General features: G+C 33.4%; 3 protein-coding genes across 7 annotated transcripts; 2 read left to right on the top strand and 1 right to left on the bottom strand.

Moving 5' to 3' along the window:
* The first annotated feature begins 9,030 nt into the window (after positions 1–9,030).
* Positions 9,031–11,394, top strand: LOC107921248 (mavicyanin). 5 transcript variants are annotated; one of them, XM_041087465.1, is made up of 3 exons: positions 9,062–9,506; positions 10,608–10,723; positions 11,053–11,394. In XM_041087465.1, the coding sequence occupies exons 1-3, from the start codon at positions 9,341–9,343 to the stop codon at positions 11,248–11,250; spliced, it is 480 nt and encodes a 159-aa protein (XP_040943399.1). In that variant the 5' UTR covers positions 9,062–9,340; the 3' UTR covers positions 11,251–11,394. The 5 variants fall into 5 exon arrangements, with proteins under 5 accessions (XP_016706613.1, XP_040943399.1, XP_040943398.1 ...); XM_041087464.1 differs by having other exon boundaries at positions 9,071–9,506; positions 11,050–11,394; XM_016851123.2 differs by having other exon boundaries at positions 9,118–9,506; positions 10,569–10,723.
* A 1,130-nt stretch (positions 11,395–12,524) lies between these two features.
* On the top strand, positions 12,525–15,213 carry LOC107920904 (pre-mRNA-splicing factor syf2). Its single transcript, XM_016850729.2, has 6 exons — positions 12,525–12,650; positions 13,044–13,188; positions 13,306–13,499; positions 13,590–13,830; positions 14,129–14,265; positions 14,365–15,213. The coding sequence occupies exons 2-6, from the start codon at positions 13,065–13,067 to the stop codon at positions 14,590–14,592; spliced, it is 924 nt and encodes a 307-aa protein (XP_016706218.1). The 5' UTR covers positions 12,525–12,650; positions 13,044–13,064; the 3' UTR covers positions 14,593–15,213.
* A 1,430-nt stretch (positions 15,214–16,643) lies between these two features.
* LOC107922244 (aquaporin PIP2-7-like) lies at positions 16,644–18,122 on the bottom strand. The gene is made up of 4 exons (NM_001327196.2): positions 17,725–18,122; positions 17,335–17,630; positions 17,108–17,248; positions 16,644–17,024 (listed from the first exon to the last, which is right to left on the bottom strand). Exons 1-4 carry the CDS (start codon positions 18,002–18,004, stop codon positions 16,905–16,907), a joined length of 837 nt encoding a protein of 278 aa, NP_001314125.1. The 5' UTR covers positions 18,005–18,122; the 3' UTR covers positions 16,644–16,904.
* Between the last annotated feature and the right edge of the window lie 2,157 nt (positions 18,123–20,279).

Genomic DNA, 20,279 nt, shown 5'->3' with positions numbered 1-20,279 from the left:
ACAAAAAAACAAATAGAGTCGGAGATGAGAAAGAGATAAGTGGGAGTAAGCTGTCTAGAAGAAGGAGGAAGATAAAGTGCCACAAGTGTTCCATGGTTGGACACAACTTCAAAAGCTATTAGAATTCAACTATTGTAAGTGTTATTAACTTATAAGAATTTTAATGCAAAACATGTTTAATTTGAGAACTACTAACATGTTTAATTTGCAGAGTACACCTCCACCAGCTGGAGTACTTCCAACAACTCATATTCCACCAGCTCCTTCTGATCATGCTCCACCAGCTCATTCTCAAATTGTTGCATCTGAAGCATCTACATCATCACCACTAGCTCCTTCAACACAACCAACTCCTCCCACCATGCCAACCTTTTCAACACAGCAAATACTTACAAGACTTCGTAGTAGGGGAAAACAAGTTGTGCAAGGGATTATGTTATCACCAATGATAGGACAGAGATGTAAATTTTGAATGTAAGAAGCCAACCTCTAAATTGTTTATTGTATTTTGATATGTTTTTTAATTCTGTATTTTATGCATTGTAGTCTGGTATGAGAGGGGAAACCATGATAATTGCCCCAACCAAGTGCACCAATAAAAGGAAGGACAAGGAAACTGTTGATGGGACTCAGGAAAGTAGGAACACAAAAAAATGCTAAGTCTAAAGACCTACCCAAGCACAATCGTAAACCATAGAGATAGTTGATGCTAATCCATGATTAATTTGATGATCCTATTTTGTTAACATACAATGGATGGTTTTATTTTGTTGGATGATTTTTTTTATGTATTTTGATGATGGACAGTTTAATTGTTGTATTTTGATGGAACTTTATTGATGTTTGTATTTTGATGGATGGTTCAATTTATGGATGTCAATTTATGGACAAAAAAAATATTTTCCATTTCATTCAATTCATTCATTCTTAACAACTAATGTAAATACTTGAACAACATTTCACCATCCAAAAGCAAGGTAACCAAAAAATCATCCATGATAAATTAACAACTTATAAGCAACTATTAATTTGTTGTCCCTAGACATTTTATCATTGTACAATTTTATCTTCTCTTCCAAACGAGTTACCCTTGAGCACATTCTTTGCATTTCATCAATATTGAGCTCGTCGTTCTTAAGTCTTAATCTTTTGTTCTCTGTCAATAACATCTTATTTTCTAACATTATTCCACCGATTGTGCATATTTCTTCTTTTATAGTTAAGCTCGTCCCCTCACTGTCACCTTCAACCCACCGAACAAAATCACATCCCCCAGTCTTCATTTTACACATACAATAAAAAATAAATAGAATATTAAAAATGGTAATACACAACAATTCTCTGCAAATTGCAATGGCAGATCAAAACCCTAAAGCCTAATTTACCTCTTTGAACTTAAAACACCTAAAGAATTTTCTCCATTTGTTCTATGGAGTATTCGCATTGCAAACGGGTGCCCTTGAACCGCAATGGCAGTACACAACACTTCTCTGCGCACTTGATTTTCTGTTCATGGAAGAAGACATGGTGGAGAATGAAAGAGATGGAAAATGAAGAAGAGGAAAGAAAAAAAGAGAAAAGAAATAGGGGAAATTTTAAGAGAAAACCAAAGCTGGAAAAAAGAGAGAGATGTAAGGTGAAAGATGTTGAGAACTGTTGAAAAAATAAAAGAAAATAAAATGGCAGAACAGATGATGTAGAGAGAAAACGAAAGAAAAAGAAATGTTAAAAAAGATGGTGAAAATTGATGGAAAAATTAATGAAATATAACTTTAAAGAAAAAAATTAAAATAAAATAAAAACTAAAAGGGTCGAGTCAGAAGATGAAAAAAAGGTCAAATGGGGTTTCGAGATTACGACATGTGGCGACATGCAATTGACCAGCATTGCCACATCAGCAAAATTTAAACAGCGTTAGGCTCAGGTACCAAACCAGTGGAAGGAAAAAAAGTTCGGGTACCAATTTGGGATAAAAAAACCATAGGTACCAATCTGGGAGAAGTTGACAAGTTCATGTACTTATCTTATATTTTTCCCTTTATATTATTATATTTTTATCAACCAGGTGGTTGAATTATTAACTTATAATTGTGGCGTAATGGAAGCCTACTTTGTTCCTTGTGGTTGAGAGTTTAAATCTTGTTTATATAAGTGAATATCCTGATTTTAATTTTATTATTATTGCCAACAAATACTTTAATAGACAATTTACAGATTCGGTATAAATTTTCAGACAAATTCAATCTTTGACTTCGTTTGTTTAATTAAAAACTAATTTCAGAAAATGATTTCTGGAAAATGGAGTGATTTTTTGAAAAAGATTATATTTCTGGTGTTTGAATAATTCTGCATAAAAAAACTTTCGTTTAACAAATTTCTTTGAAATCAGTTTTCAAAAGTTGTTTTTAGTAAAATAAACATAATAAAATAGTGTTTGAAAAGCCACATAATAATTGGATTTAGGTGTAATTTTTGTAATTATATAAGGGTGGCATGTTTGGGTAAACCATTGTAATTGATTGTCCTACTGAATTTTGTATAATTGGAGCACCACAATTGCCACTTTTCAATTCTTAGGGGAGAGGGTGAGAATTAGAGTAATTATGTAGGTAATTACACCCAAATTAAATTTTAAAAAATATTTTTATACAAATTATAAAAAATATTTTTATAGAATTTATAAAAATTATATTATAAGCATGAACACAAATGAGTGTTTGAGATGGTTATGAAAAAAATTCTTATATTATAAATCTTAAAGAGTATTATAAAAATAATTTGTATACTTTATAAAGTTGTAGCAAAAAATTGTATTATTTAAATCCTAAAAAAAATTCTAAAATTATTGTCAAAAAAATATTATAACAAATAATTTACATGTTATAAAAGTGTTTATAATATATTTATTTATCAAAAGTTATGGCCAAGTGTCACGGGGTTAGAACTTTAGTCTCGCAGTTCATGCGGTCTTAAGCAATTTCTTAGGTTCAAATCTGCCTAAGTCGGCCTTACTCTTGCAAAGTGAGAATTTTCATAGAAATTCTTTAAAGCACCGAATCAAAGTGGAAGCAACTCAAAACAAAAGAGCAACAAAAGAACAAAAAATGCCATAAGAAAATAATGCACACAAGGTGTTTGGGTAAATGCTCTTTAAGTATCTCTATTACTTTGAAGGATTACAATTGAGTGATCACAAATGAGAAGGAAGACTTAATGTATAGTTGAGCTCCCCCAAATTCAACGATACAGATCGAATTACATTGATGGCTAAAATTAGTGCCTATTTACAAGATAAGAGTCCTAAGATATTTAAACTATATACATCTTTACCTCCTAAGATTTACAATAATTACCTTGATAACTCTAGTTTTACTGGAATGTTTCAATAGGTCACCAAGGCTTCAAGTAGATGGGCTTCTCCATATATTCCACAAGTCGAGCCAGGTCAAATTGGTTAAATGAGCCCCATTTCATCAATTGGCCTCCATAGGATGTTCTATATGTAATGGTCACGATCTTTGATCTGCTGCCCATGACATGGGTCTTGGAACGGTCTCGATGCCTTGTTTAATTCCCAACTTGTCTCTCAGGTAGTTTCGCCCCTCAGAACATTTGACTCAGCTTATGTCTCTGTCATCGTCTAACTTGATTTGTATTTCTCTCTTATACATTCAATCGTAAGAGGCCACTGCTCCTACTTGCCTCCATTCTGACTTGTTTCGATCAGGATCCTATTGATCCTTACAAATAGGCTTTGACATACTTACATTGAACACCAGGCTAACCTTGAGTATTGCCGCTAACTCTAGTTTGTAAACCCCTCGGCTTACCCTCTTAAAAACTCTAAAAAGGCCCTTGTGTCTTTGCCAAGCCAACGATAAGTAATAATGTAAAACATTAGATGTGTTTGAGATGGACCTTACTTGTCGCATTTACTCATTTTAACTGCTTAGTTTGTATCACTACTTTATCCCCAAAGCCTGGTGCACAACCCACCTCTCTCATAGGTGGTAGCCCCACTGATGACTCAACAAGCTTTATGCACCACACGGCCTCAAGCTATCACATAGCCGTGTGACCCCTATTTTGCATTTATATCTGTTAATTTGTAAATATTTTAGATTGGTCCTGATTTAGTTCCGAATTTGTTCAAAGGCTTTCGTAAGCCCGATTAAGACTTGATTTTGATTGTAATGCATGTTTAACATGGAATTAGTTTGTATTTATTGGGTATTAAGTATTATTGAATAAATTACTTGTAAATGTTGTGGTATATTATTGTAGCATCCTATAGCTTGGGTCTAACGACTAGATCAGGTATAAGGTGTTACAGTTAAAGTCCATGAAGCACATATAATTGGACTCAATATAGGAGAGGCCCAACTCCCCTTATATGGAATACATGGGACGAAAAACCCTAGTATTCCTATCTAAGGTTGTCGCCCTTCTCCCTAAATAATATGGAGTTGGAGATTTTTCTATTAATTTAATATTATTTGTATTCTACCACTTCAATCAGGATTCTACCAACTCTCCCTATAAATAGATGACATTGGTAGACATCAAAAATCACACCAACAAAAAGAGAAAAACATAAGTTTCTCTGAAGTTTTCAATATTTATATTCTGGCAAAAAGTAATGGAAATTTATTTTAAGAATAAATTTTATTTTTTAAGAATTGTAATTCTTCCTGTTTCTATTTAAGAGGGATTTACTTTCCCACTAAAAGTAAAGAAAATATTTTTGATTCTATGTTTGATTCGATTTGTTTGAGCCTACATTCAAAGCAGTCGTGGTACGAAAATAGCGAAAAAGATTGTTTGGTTAAAAGTCGAGAATGAAAAAGATCCGACTATCCAAAAACATAAGTATGAATTCGATCTAGGGTTTATTGCTATAAATATCACAAATCGGGTCATTTTTCACATTTTTAATTTTCTACTCTCAAGAAGGCACGATCAAATTGTACCACATGTCCAATAATTGATAGTCTTCTAATATTTCTCCTCTACGTCATTTGGTTTCTTTTCTTCAATGGTAATGTTTAGACCTTGTTGAAAGAGAGTATTTAGAACCTCACTTTGCCATATACCAAAAGGACTAATGCCATTGAAGATCTCCACTATCAATCTTGTATTTGTCACTGTCGATCTCGTGTATATAAACAATGTTAGAGCTCTTGGATTATTTATCATTTCAACCATAATCTTTTAATATGTCGTAGAAAATCTTTTCTTATATTGAAGATCAGTTTAAACCGCAACCACAAAGTATACTTTGAATAACCTTTAGCTCTGATACCATTTATTGTGCGAATAGGGTAAAACAGAGTAAATTATTGTACTAAAAAACCACACTAGATTCAATTCCTAAGAAAGATTGGAGGGGTCACAAATGATATCGCTTAAAACCCAATCTTCTAGATAAAATTTCCCTATAATGTAATTTAATAAGACAATATATCACTATAATTATATCGTACAAAATATTGAAAGATAAATAAAACAATAAAAAACCAAAAATTTAACGAGATTCGACAAATTACGCCTACATCCTTGAACACTACCAAATATATTACACTGCAAAAAAATACAAGTGAAAAATTACAAATAGGAAGACAAAAAATTGCCTTATCAAGAAAATGGAAAATTTTGAGATGATTTAAAGGTGGTGAAACTACCTCTATTTATAGTAGTACAAACACTCCACAACCTTGTATTTTTTAGATGTGGGGTTCTGTTATTTCAATAGATTCTTCAAGTGAAAAATGAACAATATTTATGCTATCCTAAAAAGCCAAAGACAAATAGCACTCTTATTCATTTTTTCTTTTTTTTTCCCTTTCACTTTTAGTTGCTGCATATCACAAGTTAAATTAGGAAGTATTTGGATCACTTTAGAACTCAATCAAAGCAATAACATTCCTTCATCACTTAGCTAAGAAAAGTGAAATTAAAACACTTTATACCCAACCCAATCATTAGGTCCGGATTACAGAGTGCTACACCCAATATCCGAAAATTAACTAATTAATTATTATTGCAACCCGAAATTCATATTCACAAAGTACAAGTATTATGAAAACACAATCCTCTTTTTAACCTTGCATTATACAGGAATTTACTTCGAATTATATATTTCAGTCTAATAAGCAAAATATTTTTACAAAGTAGTCTTTAGCGTGTTGATTATGTGCTTAGGTTTGAAAATAACATTTTGAGCATAGCTAATTACATCTACGACTATAACCTTGAGGTTTCGCCTCTAGGCCGCCCCGTTGTATGCATAATACGACTAATAAACAAATTTGCCTTAACATAGTGGATTATAGCCTAGTCCCTCCCCGAACTCTCAAATTTTCTCTTTTTACCTGCAATACTTAATAACACATGCATAAATTCAATTGAACTTAGTGAGTTTTCATACATTCCTCAATACGACACTAGTAAACTTGTGTTTCACAGCTCCACATTCATGTTGACTTGAAAATAAAAAATTTCATATTTGGCTATACAAAGCCTTGAACACATAAAGCTTCCACTGATGAGATTTCATAGATGTAATACCAAAATACAAATTTAATAACAATTGATCTCTTGGCGAATTATCCTACTAATTTTATCTCTAGTTGTCTTTGTGGACCCTTATGTATTTATTTCTTTAAGAGGAAATCCTTGCGAATTCTTACTTGCGAACTTGTAAAAGATAACCCACAAATAATTCCCATAGTATGTCTCGCATCAATAAATACAGATAACCAAGTAAGACAAAGCTTGGAAAATAGTCCCTATTCCAAACTTTTATTAATAACTTATCCTTATGGACTCAAATTCGTAGTACGATCCTTGTGGATTCACGTTTCAGACCCGAAATCTGCATATTGACACTTAGCAAAACATATCGGTGGATTCATAAGGAAGACCCCTATTACGGATTAATAGAAAAGATCTACTCTCCTCAATCCATTAGACAAATCTGGCAGATTTTCTTATCCTACCTTTGTTTTGCAATAACAGAAATCACATTCATAGTGGTCCACTCTTAGAAATAGATAACATGTAGGCGGATTCTTAAGAGTGAATCCCCTATTTGAGGAATCATACATATGAGATGGTCCTGATGGACTATTATATCTTTCATATACAAACTCACATAAATAGATAGCTCGTACCTTTGGTTTTGCACATAATAATAGATTACAAGAGAATGAACTCTTTCTTCGCGAACTTATCACGCGGATCCCATATTTGCAAAGACATAGATGCAATCACATATATACATATTCATAAATGCGATTTTATCTCGTGAACCTTCATTGGATTATGTCATCTAGGCACGTTTAGCATATTCATAAACACAAACGGCCTCACGGACCTCATTGGCTCTTGCCATGGCCATGATCTTGTATTCATTCATACGGCTTAAAGTCTCCGACTCTGTAGAGTCCTTCACATCCCATAAAGATCTCTCATGCGTCCCATAAAAGGCTCTCTTATACTGGTGCGCACCTTTCGCCATACAGTTCGTCCAAACCTCCGCAAATCCACATATCATTAATATTCATTTTCAATACAGTTCACCTGAACCTCCGCAAATCCTCCTTGTTAATTTGAACACATAAGTGTTCCCTCACAAGGCCGAGGTCATTTGCCAATTTCAATTTGCATTTACATGTCCTACCGGAGGAAAATCACATATCATTTTCCCTTCTCCATCTTCCATCTCAATCACAGTTCGACAACCCTCCACAATTCTGCATAATTCATACACATGCATTCAACTAATGCTACTATTCATGCATGACACACAATCTGCCAAACATTTCATCAATTCAACGTGATTAAACTTATGACCAATCATGTATTCTCATATCTACTCAACATGCATCATTCAGCCATAGAACAACTCATCTTTTGCATAACATTCCGTCAAACCTACTTAGCACATGATATTGAAGGTAAACAAATAACCATTTAAGTTTTGAGTTCTGAAACCCACCTACAGGTTGACGCTTTGTCCATCTACTTAGCTTTGTTCTTACTACACAAGCCTCCTTAGTCAACAAACATAACAACCATTTCAAAATTTCTAATGAAGATAATGTAAAATGACTTAGGTTGAGTCAAGTCATTTTACTCAACCAAACACATAAAAATGTGTAAAACATTTTTTGGAAAATGTAAACAGTGAAATAAACGAAGATAATGTTCCTAATCAATAAATTTTTATCACAATATATTATTTAACTCATAACAGAAATACATTCCAAAACGTATTTGAAAAAAAATATACTAAACATATTTGATAGAGTTTATCCTACTTGCAAGGTTTGCTACTTTCCTTAGTAGATCTATTACATTTAATGGACCTCAAAGCAAATTGTTTGCATGTTACTCTATTCACTTTTGTTGTGTTGAAGGGAGGTTGACATAAGTCTAGAGTGTTAATAGTTGAGAATCAATAGACTTGTCAACAAATTAGTATTGTATTTGGTGAGAGCTCAAATACTTGAAAAAGCGACAGGTTGAACAAAGTGAGAGCATTTAGTTCTTGGTGAAAACATGTATTTCAAAACCATGCATGCTTTCACAATCATCCACACAAAAATTCTCAACATTTGCACTTGTTGTAAAGCCCTTCAAGCCTTACCACGTTGGCATTGCTAGTTTTTTTTTTTTTTTTGCTTAAGCCCAAGCATTGTGCTCTCATCTTTTGGAGCAGTTTAGGGGTGGTTTTTGGGCCTTTTAAAACTTGTTTGACCCCTTTGATGATCTTCTTTGGGCGGTTTCTTTAACCCTTTTGCTATTGGCTCAATCCAACACAAAAGCCTATGGAAATTGAGTTTGTGGTTAACACATTGTGCTTACATAATTTGTTTGTACTTTCCATCTCTGTAACCCTCCTTCTTATATATATTTTTTTCTTCAATAAATAGTTTATTTAAGAAAACACACTACCAACCTTTTTAATATAAAAAGATATTTTATTCATTTACCAAAAGAGAAAGTAAACAATTTATAGTTTATGCTATTGTTAAGTAAAGGCATCAAAGACTTTACATATGTATCTTTTATTTGAAGCATCTTCTAGCATCCATCATTATAGACAGCGTAAATTCATTTAACTGGCCGGCTGCTATTTTACTTGGAGCTTTGAGTTACCCCTCACTTTAATATAAAACAGAACCTAAGAACCAAGAATGCCCATTCAAATTAAATGATTCGGTGCCAGTTGTATTTTATTAATTAATAACAAATGATGATGACATCCCCAACCAGTTGACGATAAAAGCTAAGATGGGCAACAAAATTTCATCGTTTTTGGTTGCTTTGAAAAGCCATGGAAGACAAGATTGGCAGGCTAATCATTCTTATCATATGTTGTTCAATACTGAAAGGAGCCGTATCTCAAGTTTACAGTGTTGGTGATGAAAGCGGATGGAGCTCCGAGGTTGACTATGGTTCCTGGTCGGAGAAATACAATTTCACCGTCGGCGATGTTCTAGGTACGTATTTGCTGCTTCCTTCCCATTTGGTTTCATAAAGTTTGGTTATATATAGCGGATTTAGTTGCTTCCTATAATTTCATCATTTTTAGTTTTTTTAATTAGTAACTTTTTCATTAATTTCATCGTAAATTTTTTTTTTTAAAAATCATATCAAATGATTTAATAGAATTAGCAAAAAAAAAACTTTAATCTTCAAATTGGAAATTACACATTTTGAAAAATAAATGATCTAATTATAATAAAGGGATTAATTTCGTCAAAAACCCATATCACAATAACCATCCATAGAATTTGACCCTTATTTTTAAACTTATTATTATAAGACATATACACTGTGGTATTTTTGTATAGATAGACTATTCTACATATTCAAAAAGACAAAAAAAAATTGAATAATTTTCATCCATTTATAAAAAAGTTGAAATATGGGTATAGTCATTCATTTCAAAAATTAGGAATTTACTTTTTATACTTGTATTTTTAGGAGTTTAGTTTTTCTATTTTTTAAATTTTAAAATTTAGATTTAAAATTTAGATCCAACTGTCAATACTGTTAATTGTTTTTTATTTTTTTGTTAAATTCAGGCTAATTATAACATTTTTTTAATTATAGGGCTACCAAATGAGTAGTGTTTTTTTTTAAATGTCACAGCAATCAATTTAACAAAAAAAAATAACAATGCTAACGGTGAGACCTAAATTTTGAAATCCAAAAAGTAAAAAAACTTAATTCCTAAAACTACAAATTCAGGGACCAAATTCCCAATTTTCGAAAAGTACAAGGACTATAGGCATATTTTAACCTAAAAATGACAGATATATGACAACATCACCATGTTTAAAAAAAATAAGCCAATTTGTAAATAACCTTGTCACCAAATGGAGAATCAACCTAATCCTATTTTCATTAGAAAACTATTTTGCCTTCATCTTTAGCACTAGGAAAAAGCCTTTTTTGGGTCGTGATTGTGAGCATATATTCATGATTCTTCCTCATAACCATGCTATTTATGGAGGTTTTCAAATATAAATTACTCAGCAGACACTATATTTTTGTAGAATTTACATATAACAAGGGGCAACACAATGTGTTTGAAGTGACAGAGTCTACATATAGAACATGTGATGCGAGCAGTGGAGTATTAGCCAAGTATGAGAGCGGAGATGATAAAGTTGAGCTCACTGAATCAAAGAAGTATTGGTTCATCTGCAATGTAAGTGGGCATTGCATTGGGGGAATGAGGTTTGGTGTCGATGTTAAAGCAGGGAATACTAGCAGTACTAATTTGGACCCAACTCCATCAGCCAACTCTGGCAATGCCTTTGATACATGGAGTTTGGGTCTCCGCATTTTTGCATTTCAATTTCTTCTCCGTTTGTTTTGTTGATTAGTAGTAATTGCTGTTTAGGGACCCATTTTTGTGTTCTTTTAACCATTTTATGTGCCAGGGTCTGACCCTGAATTGTTGGGAATTTTATGCACCTACTTTCACCGATTTAGTAACTTCTAAACCAGTGTGTCATACTGAAATTCTAACAGCAGAGCTTGAAGAAGGTCATCCCAAATGTTGCTTTGGGAACTGGAATGGTGATTGTGGAGCTGCTAATGATTGTAATAATTATATCCAATGCCTCTGTTGTGTTCTCTCACTCAGTTAAACTACCAACAAGTGGTTCACATTGCCCACATCAAGAATTTGAGACAGACTGCCCCCTTGTATCGCCATCACAGCCACCGTGAGCTGCCGCCGACGGACACCGTTTCCTTCTAAAATATTCAATCTTTTATGATCTAAACCTTCTCTTTGATGGGATGAACCTGAACCCATCCAACATTGTGGAAGTATCGTTAAATATGATTTGCTTATTATGGCAAACCCATTAACACAATATGTATCAACGCCAAAAGCATAGAAAATAATATAAGACATTTTTTACATGAAAAAATAAAGAGTAAAAATTATGAGACTCGACAATCCACTATAATAAAAAAATTTACGAGACTGGAGAGTTCATCTATGTTTGAGAAAGCCCAATTGCCCATGTGCCCTGTTATAACTCTCAAATCCCGTAATTAATCCATATATCAGCTTAAAACAATAAAAATAAACTTCAATTCTTTTTTTAATAAGTCTATTAGTAGGTGCTACATATTATCTTTTTTATCGAGAAAATTATTTTTAATATTTTTAATTTTACTTTTTATTTTTTTAATCATTTAAAATTAGGACTAAATTGATAAATTTTGAAAATATTGAGAACTAATTTTTTTAAATTAAGACCAAAATAACATAAATATATTTATAAATATTCGATAACTAATTTTGTTATCATACCAATAGAAAAAAGAGTTGTCATACTTTCATTATGAACGGTTAATAGTGATGTGGAAAAAATAAATTTCAAAAACTTTAGTAATTAAATTGAATTTTTTTAATTAAGTGATCAAAATAAAATATTTTTATAATTAGGTAATTATTTATATAATTTTTTCAAGTTTTAAATAATAAAGATTACTGTGAGGCTTGGGAAGTTGGGTTGAGTTTCTACTTTGCCCTCGTTAAACACATAAAATATTTTCATTTTAGGTATTCAAAATAAAATATATATATATGTATATAATTTAAGCACTTTCATTATATAGTTAAATTATTTTGATCATTTTTTGTTAAAAATAGAAATACTGATGTGGCAATTAAAAATTAAGCATAATAATAAATTATATTTTTTTATAAAATATTTTTATATTTCTTTGAATTTTTTTAGAATTTTTTAGAATTAAATTAAGAGTTTTTTTTTTGAATTTTAGGATCAAATTAAGATTATTTGTAAATTTTGAGGGTCATTTTTTAAAATTATGACTAAATTAATATAATATGTAAAAAAGATGATGACTAAATTTATTATTATATCAAATTTTTTCACTACGTCAGCATTTGTGTTTTAACCGATAGGGACAAACTATGTAATTTAGATGCTTCAATTGCAAATTTTTTATTTTGAGTGTCTAAAATGAAAAAGTTTTTATAGCTGGGCGGTATCTTTGTAGTTTACCCATTAAATAAATAAAAATTATCCAAATAAAACCCTAGCCAAAGGGGAAAAAATTATAGAAGCGATCTCAGGAATTTCATCAATCAGGTTCGTTACACGCTCGTTTAAATCTTTCTTTATGTTTTCAAATTTTCCCTGCTTCACATATTCTAGGGTTTTTGAGGTTTTACTTAAGTCTTTTACGGTTTCTGAGAAATCACGCTGGATGAAAATTCGGCTCCATGTTTTTCGATTTAGTTTAATTTTATAATAGAATTAACGATCAAGTTTGGTTCTTTTGAACAATAATTTTGTTTATCTATTTCAATTGCTCCTTAATTTCGTAATCAACGGTTGAAAGCTACACATCAATGGAAGTTCTGTGTATATTCTTGCTGAAAGAATGAATATTGGTGATAGTTTAGGATTTTTTTTTATTTATTTTATAATCTATTAAAAAAGAGTCCTGGATTTGCTTAATTTCCTAAGTTAATTTTTCAGATAAAACATAGCAGAAAAGAAATGGAAGAAGAGCGAAGAGTGCACCCGGATTGTATAAATGCATCAAATCCGTATCATGAATGCGTTGAATATTGCTTCCGGAAGATTGCTGAGGCCAAAGCTAGAAAGGATAAATCAGTGACAGGCTTAACTGTTATACTTGTAATTCTTAAATTAATGTTTTTGTTTACCCTGCCTTTTCCTTGAGAACTCATTAGACAGTTTAACTTTATCGGCTTAATTGCAATTTATGTTGTTATAGAAACTCCGCAACCTGAGCATGGCCAGCCTGTTACACCTGCTGCTTATCAAGAACAAGATGTGCAACCTGGCATTCCAGAACCAGAAGAAAGCCCTGATGATGATAGTGACCGCCCTGTTGAGGAGAACATTGAAGGAGACATTACAAATCTTACAGGAAGACAGAAAAAACTATTCGAGTTGAGACTAAAGATGGTTAGTTTGATTGATCTTTCAAAAACAAGATGATCTGTTTTGTCATCTTTATATCTGTACTGATTATTAAGAATGATTATCTGCTTCCAGAATGAAGCGAGAAAAGCCAATCAAACAGCAATGGTGGCTGAAAAGAAAAGGATGGAAGCTCTGCCAGAATCTAGAGGAATTTCTAAGCAAAAGTGGCTGGAGGAAAGGAAGAAAAAGATAGGAAAATTACTAGATGCTAATGGTTTGGATTTGCAAAATGCGTATATGCTAGATACCCAAGAAGCAGCTGAGGCAAAATATAAGAAATGGGAAAAGGATCCTGCTCCATTTGGTTGGGATGGTATGCTTCTACTTATTATATTTACTTCTCTCTTCCATTATCCTGGTTACATGATTGTTATGTTTCCTGGTTGTTAATGATACTCCTTATTCTAATTTTTATGTTGTACCAGCTGCTTATGCATGTATATTTCGAAGTCGTAAATATTATCGGCCCGTGAAACTTGTCCAATGCATTCTCATCTTTTGTGTGTGTGTGTGGATGAAAAAAGAAGAGCTCTTATCCATTCTGTAGGATAGAAAATTTTACCATGTCAATGAGCTCAATCTTTGTGTTTTTTCTTGGAGGGACTTAACAGTCTTCAATCAGAAGACATTGTACAATGCATACAAGAAGCGGACAAAGAACATTGATATTGACCTAGAAGAATATAACAGAATGAAAGAAGCAGATCCAGAGTTCTATCGTGAAGCTTCAAGCCTCCAATATGGGAAGGTATGACCGGAAAAAGTAGGGGGAAAGGGTTGCTAGTTTCTTTCTTATTATCCTGCCCATGTGTTTAAGTATTCACTCTGTGTTCCTTTTGGTGAACAGGCACCTAAAACTTCAGAAGATAAGATTGAGAAGATGGTGAAGGAACTTAAAGACCGCGAAGAAAAGCGCAAGTCATTTAGCCGGAGGAGGAAGTTTCATGAAGAGAAGGATATTGATTCAATCAATGATCGTAATGAGCATTTCAACAAGAAGATTGAAAGGGCATTTGGAAAATACACTCTGGAAATAAAAAATAATCTTGAACGTGGAACTGCATTGCCTGATTAAGGTATATTGTTCATTGCTATGCTTTTGTCCAGTTCAGCAAGCATCAAGTCAGGCTGGCTTGCCTTCATAAATCAATGAATATGTATGGAATGTATTTTCAGAGATATTCAACCTAACCTAATGGTTTGACTGGACTATAGTGAATCCAATGCTGTTATACGTATACCTCCCTGCAAGTGTATCTGATCTTCATCTTTTGAGTACTACTTAACCTTTATCTTTTACCGGATTGCTTGCCTCCATGAATCTATTTGTAAGAGCAGTATGTCTGAGATCTTCAACTCGGCCTTACGGTTTGACTTAGATTGGATTGAAGTGAATCTGATGCTGCTACTAGTATTCCTGGGAATGTCTTTGCTGCTGATCTTTTTGAGTAACCTGTCATTAAACCTTGTTTTATAGGACCGTTATAGAGGCTAATTTAGCTGCTGACTGGATTGCTAGGACTAGGGAGCGAAAATGCCTTGGTGACTTGGTGTCATTTTCGTTAAATTAAAGCTTTTATAAGGTTGCTTGTAAGAGTTTATTTTGCAATTTTCCGGATTTGGTACCTATGTACCTAAACCTAACACCATTTAATGTGATGATATATATAAATAAAAACAAGTCAATTACTTTGTATCATTGGTTGAAATTTATACATTCTGTTATGCTTTACATGTTGGTTCACTCATGTTGGTTGCAGCTTCTTAAATGCATATGATTATATATCATGATATTTGAAGGATTAAGGTAAAAAGTTATTGTGCTTGACTGATAGTTATGGTTGTGCTGGATAGAGATATCGTCATTTTGTGGTGCTATAGGGGCTATCTGATTAGACTTGAGGAAGGCTGAAATGATAATTAAGTTTGTCATCATCCCAATTCCCTATTCATGTAGAAAGCTTGTGGGTTTGGTCCCCCATAATTGAAGGGTAACTTTCCGTTGTTTGGTGGCTACGAAACAATGGGGGGATAATCAGGGAAGTTATAGACCTTAAACCAGAATATTTACTTTACAGGAATCCAAGACTTTGGGACCATGGGCTGAGCAGTCGATTAATTGAGTTCATTAATTGGAAATTTTGATTTTTGAAATGAGAACTGAATTCGATTAATAAATTGATATAATATCTCATATTTTTGGTCAAAAAATAGTAAAAAATTTAAATTCTAAAATTTTTTAAAATAATAATTTTAAGAACTCCAATAAAAAAATCATCAAATTCTTTTTATTATAATTTAATTTGAATAAATTTATTCAAATAGTTTAAATTTTAAATTAAATTATATCCAACAATAACCCTTGCAATTAAGTAAAGAAAATGGAAATGAAGCGCTGGACCCTCACCACTATGGTTGCATGCATGCCATAGGCCATTGGTTAAATGCTCTTGAAGTTTTCATCATCATATCAGCTCACGTTCAAGGGATGCTACGTACCTTTCGTAAAAAGACGGGAATATGATTTCTCTTTTACACCACCCCATAAAAACATTATTACTTACAAATTTATTATACAAACTGTTTAGTTTGGGGAAAGTATATTAATACTACTTCCCTTCTCTTTTGTACTGCACTGCTACCAGCCTACTACTTGTTTTTTGGCTTTTATCTTTCTTTGCCTTTGTGGTTTTAGCCGATTTCTGATAGGATAAGACTGAGAGGTAACCCATGTGCAGCCATGACGCGTGGCTTCGTTTGTAGGGTCCTCGGATTCCTTGCCCTCTCGTTTTCTGCTTTTGGCAACCAACTGACCTTTCCAGACAGGTGAAAAAAGGAGGAGGGTCAGAATTTGAACTTTTTTAACCCCTTTTTTATCTTCCTTGGGAAGGGGGCATCTTCGGTTCTTTCTTGCTACCCTTCTCCTTTATACGTGTCTATCTATCATATGTTGTTACAAAAAGTTAACTCATGTGTACCTCACATGACTCCAAAACAAGGCCCTTAATTTATGGGAAATGAATGATCCCACTCACTCCAAATGGCCATTATGGGGAAAATTTGTTTACCCATTTTGTCATTTTAGGTCTTTTACAATAGGTTAGGTCTTGAATGAGACATATTACCTTTAAGAAACGACACTAAGGAATCAATTATCTAAATTCTTAAAGAGATTTACACTGCACACAATGTGAAAAAACAGTGATACATGAGAGAAGCAAAAGCTAACAACGAAGGATTAAATATTTATAAATAGAGAAAAATGATAAAAAGGAAAGGGTCATCATCATTCATCATTCATAATAATCTTCTCATACACACAAACGAACAAATGGAGAAAATAGAAAAAGAGTGAAGTGGAGACAAAGCTATTTGGGTTGATTTTTTTTAGTTGGTGGGGTTGCTGCGGAAGGATCCCAAAGCTTTGATAGCTGCTGCTCTAAGGATGTACTGATGATATATAGCTGCTGCAAGTGCTCCAACAAATGGACCAACCCAGAAAATCCACTGTCCATCACAAATATAAACCATGTCTTAGTTTCAAAGATCAAAAAAGGACAGTAAAATGTTAATAGTACATGAACACTTACGTGTTCATCCCAGGCTTTGTCGTTATTGTAGATTACAGCAGCACCGAAACTCCTTGCAGGGTTAATACCAGTACCGGTGATGGGGATGGTAGCCAAGTGAACCATGAACACTGCGAACCCTATTGGAAGGGGAGCCAATACCTACACCCAAAACAACAGTTTAAATCCCATCAGACACGGTAACAGCTTAAAATCATGGAGTCGATCCATATATAGATGTTACATACAGGGACGTGGGAGTCACGGGCACTTCTCTTGGGGTCGGTGGCTGAGAAAACAGTGTAGACAAGTACGAAAGTTCCAATAATCTCAGCTCCCAAGGCAGTTCCCTTGTTGTAGCCAGAAGCCACGGTGTTTGCACCACCACCAAGGGAGTTGTATGGATGCTTCATGAAAGCTTTAACCAACCCAACTCCACATATAGCACCCAAGCACTGTGACACCATGTAAGCCACAGCCCTAATGAAAGACACTTTACGGGCCAAAAACAACCCAAAAGTCACCGCAGGGTTAATGTGTCCACCTGTAACCAAAACAACCAAAACACTTCAAGCAAACAAAAGAGCAATTTAGTTTTTAGGGTTAGGGGTTTTGTTTTGGTGTGGTGTTGGTGTTACCTGAGATACCGGCAGTGCAGTAAACAAGGATAAAGATCATGCCACCGAAAGCCCATGCAATACCCAAGAGACCAACACCATCACATGCATCTTGTTGTTTCTTGTGACCAATTACAGTAGCAACAGTGACATAGAGGAAGAGGAGAGTGGCTATGAACTCAGCTATGAGGGCTCTGTAAAAAGACCATGACTTGAGTTCAGCCATGTCAATCAGAGGTGCCGGTGGAGGGTCCACATAGTCCTTACGACCCTGTCCTTCTTCACTAACTTCCTTAGACATTGTTTTTGGGTCTCTCTCCAAGCTTTCCTTTGTGGTTTGCTTACGGGGAGGTGCTTATTATATCTATGTTGTTTCTTTGTGCAACTAAATGCAGCTTCAAATCACTCCCTTTTAAACTGGTGTCAAGGGGAAACACAAATGGTGCATTTACGGATAAGCCAAGGGTAGTGTTGGAATATAATTTGGGTTATGGGAAATCATTTTCCTTAAATAATAATATATTATTTGGTGGGTTTGAGAAGGGGTAGGGGACAGTCAGGGTGGGACCAAAGGGTGTACAGCGAGACCATGTGACTGTGAGGGCTAAAAGTAATCATCATCTCAAAAGTAGGGTTTCAAAGGGGTCAGCCTGGCATCCAACCTAAGCCACGGTTATATCTTGTCTTTTTTTCTCTCTTTTTTTATTTCTCCATAATTTTACTTGAATTTCCTACAATATCCCTTTCATATCCCCTTCCCTTTGTGTTGCCACATCATCTCATACCATTTCCTTTCTCTCCAGTTATTTATATCAAACTATTTCCAATTTTTCAAATATTTTTAAATGGTTAACTCCCCAAATGAATTTGTAAAATATTCATTTATTTCTTTTAATTATTTTAATCTAGAGCTAATATACGTGTACTTACCGCTTAAACAATTTAAATATGATATTCTAAAAATATAATGTGAATAAATTTAGGGTGATAATTTTTTTAGCACGAATGATCTAGTTTGTTCATTTAGTAGGTACACTCGTGTTCACAATTTAATTCACTTATTTTCTTTTATAGAAGAAGAAGAGCATTAGTGACCTTAGGACTAGAGGTGCTCATGGGCCGGGCCGGGTTCGGACCGGGCTCAGAAAAAATTTTGGCCCGAGTCTTAGGCTCAGGCCCGGCCCGAAATATGAGCCTAGAATTTTACCCATGCCCGGCCCGGGAAAAATTCATAAGCCCAGGCCTGGCTCGGCCCGGCCCGTTTTTTAAATAAATACCAAAAATTTATTTTAAAAATTAAAAAAATTTAAAAATAAAAATATTTATTATATTTGGGCCGGGTCGGGCTCGGGCCAAAAAAGTGGTGCCCGAGGCTCGGCCCGTTTTTTAATCGGGCCTCGTTTTTTTGCCCAAGTCCATATTTCGGGTCTATATTTTTACCCAAACCCTTCCATATTTCGGGCGGGCCGTCGGGCCGAGCTGGGCTGCCCGGCCCATGAGCACCTCTACTTAGGACCTATTAGTCCTTACATAAGATTTCTAGCTTTATCATCTAATAACATCTTCCTAACATTAATCAAAAGTAACTAAAAAATGACTAACTCTAAAGGGTTCTCAAGGCATGTTTTTGCTATACAATCAGCTTTCTACTTTAATACCTTGGATGAGTGAAGCCATCATAACATCCTCAGAATCTGCGTTTAGCATATCAACCGCTACCTTGCTATCACTCTCCAGAATAACTTTAGAATAACATCTATGTCAAGCTACTTGTACACCATGATATATTGCCCATAATTCATTTATTTTAAGTATACTTCACATTAAATTTAAGGTAGCATTTAATGTCGAAACTAACTAAATGATCTGATTGAAGTGATACTAATGTTTCGGGTTTAAAAATCAATTTAGAATCTAAGTCATAATTTACGAAATTTAGGTATAATTAACCCAAAAATAAAGTATTTATATTTAGTCCAGTATACTATTTTAGGCTTATATCACGATTTGATCCACAAACTATATATTTTAATTTCGAACATTTTTGTCATGCTTAAAAGAAAGTGATGTGTTCTCATTTATTGGGTATAACATTTTTTTTAACACTACTAATTGTTTTTACTAAAAATTATAATGGAATGACAGCTTAGATACCAGAATGAGGCTACAAAATATTTAGATACCATATTGAGAAAATGAGTATAATTTAAAGGCTAAACTGAAAAGGTATAAGCCTTATTTTTATTATTATTCGAACTGTTGATTGAATTAATATAAAGAATCAATCATACATTAATTTAATTGAAAATAATTAAAATTTTATTATTTTTGTAATAATAATACAATATATTTTTATCACTTTAAAATATTTGTATATAAAATCAATAATTTGATAAAATATTACTACCATTGTAAATATTATAATTAATTGTTAAAGGTGTGTGAAGAAAATAAAACACTATAAAACTTTAACTAGCTTCCATTTTAGCCCTTTTTCTTCCTTTCTTTGGAATAGAGAAATTGAGTGTTACATAGAAAATCAAAGACGTTACTTAAAGCAACCTCAAAATTACACA

Source organism: Gossypium hirsutum, chromosome D01, assembly GCF_007990345.1.
Source record: "Gossypium hirsutum isolate 1008001.06 chromosome D01, Gossypium_hirsutum_v2.1, whole genome shotgun sequence".
In the NCBI taxonomy this organism is placed as follows: domain Eukaryota; kingdom Viridiplantae; phylum Streptophyta; class Magnoliopsida; order Malvales; family Malvaceae; genus Gossypium; species Gossypium hirsutum.
Note: the sequence above shows the minus strand (reverse complement) of the source record. Positions and strands in the feature narration are given on the sequence as shown.

Coding starts and splice junctions, on each gene's coding strand:
- LOC107921248 (XM_016851122.2), top strand. CDS start 9,341: ATGGAAGACAAGATTGGCAGGCTAATCATTCTTATCATATGTTGTTCA. Junction 9,507..10,568: donor CACCGTCGGCGATGTTCTAG/GTACGTATTTGC, acceptor ATATTTTTGTAG/AATTTACATATAACAAGGGG. Junction 10,724..11,049: donor AGTATTGGTTCATCTGCAAT/GTAAGTGGGCAT, acceptor AAATTCTAACAG/CAGAGCTTGAAGAAGGTCAT.
- LOC107920904 (XM_016850729.2), top strand. CDS start 13,065: ATGGAAGAAGAGCGAAGAGTGCACCCGGATTGTATAAATGCATCAAAT. Junction 13,831..14,128: donor TGCTCCATTTGGTTGGGATG/GTATGCTTCTAC, acceptor GGGACTTAACAG/TCTTCAATCAGAAGACATTG. Junction 14,266..14,364: donor CAAGCCTCCAATATGGGAAG/GTATGACCGGAA, acceptor TTTGGTGAACAG/GCACCTAAAACTTCAGAAGA.
- LOC107922244 (NM_001327196.2), bottom strand. CDS start 18,004: ATGTCTAAGGAAGTTAGTGAAGAAGGACAGGGTCGTAAGGACTATGTG. Junction 17,631..17,724: donor CTGCACTGCCGGTATCTCAG/GTAACACCAACA, acceptor TTTTGGTTACAG/GTGGACACATTAACCCTGCG. Junction 17,025..17,107: donor ACAAAGCCTGGGATGAACAC/GTAAGTGTTCAT, acceptor TGTGATGGACAG/TGGATTTTCTGGGTTGGTCC.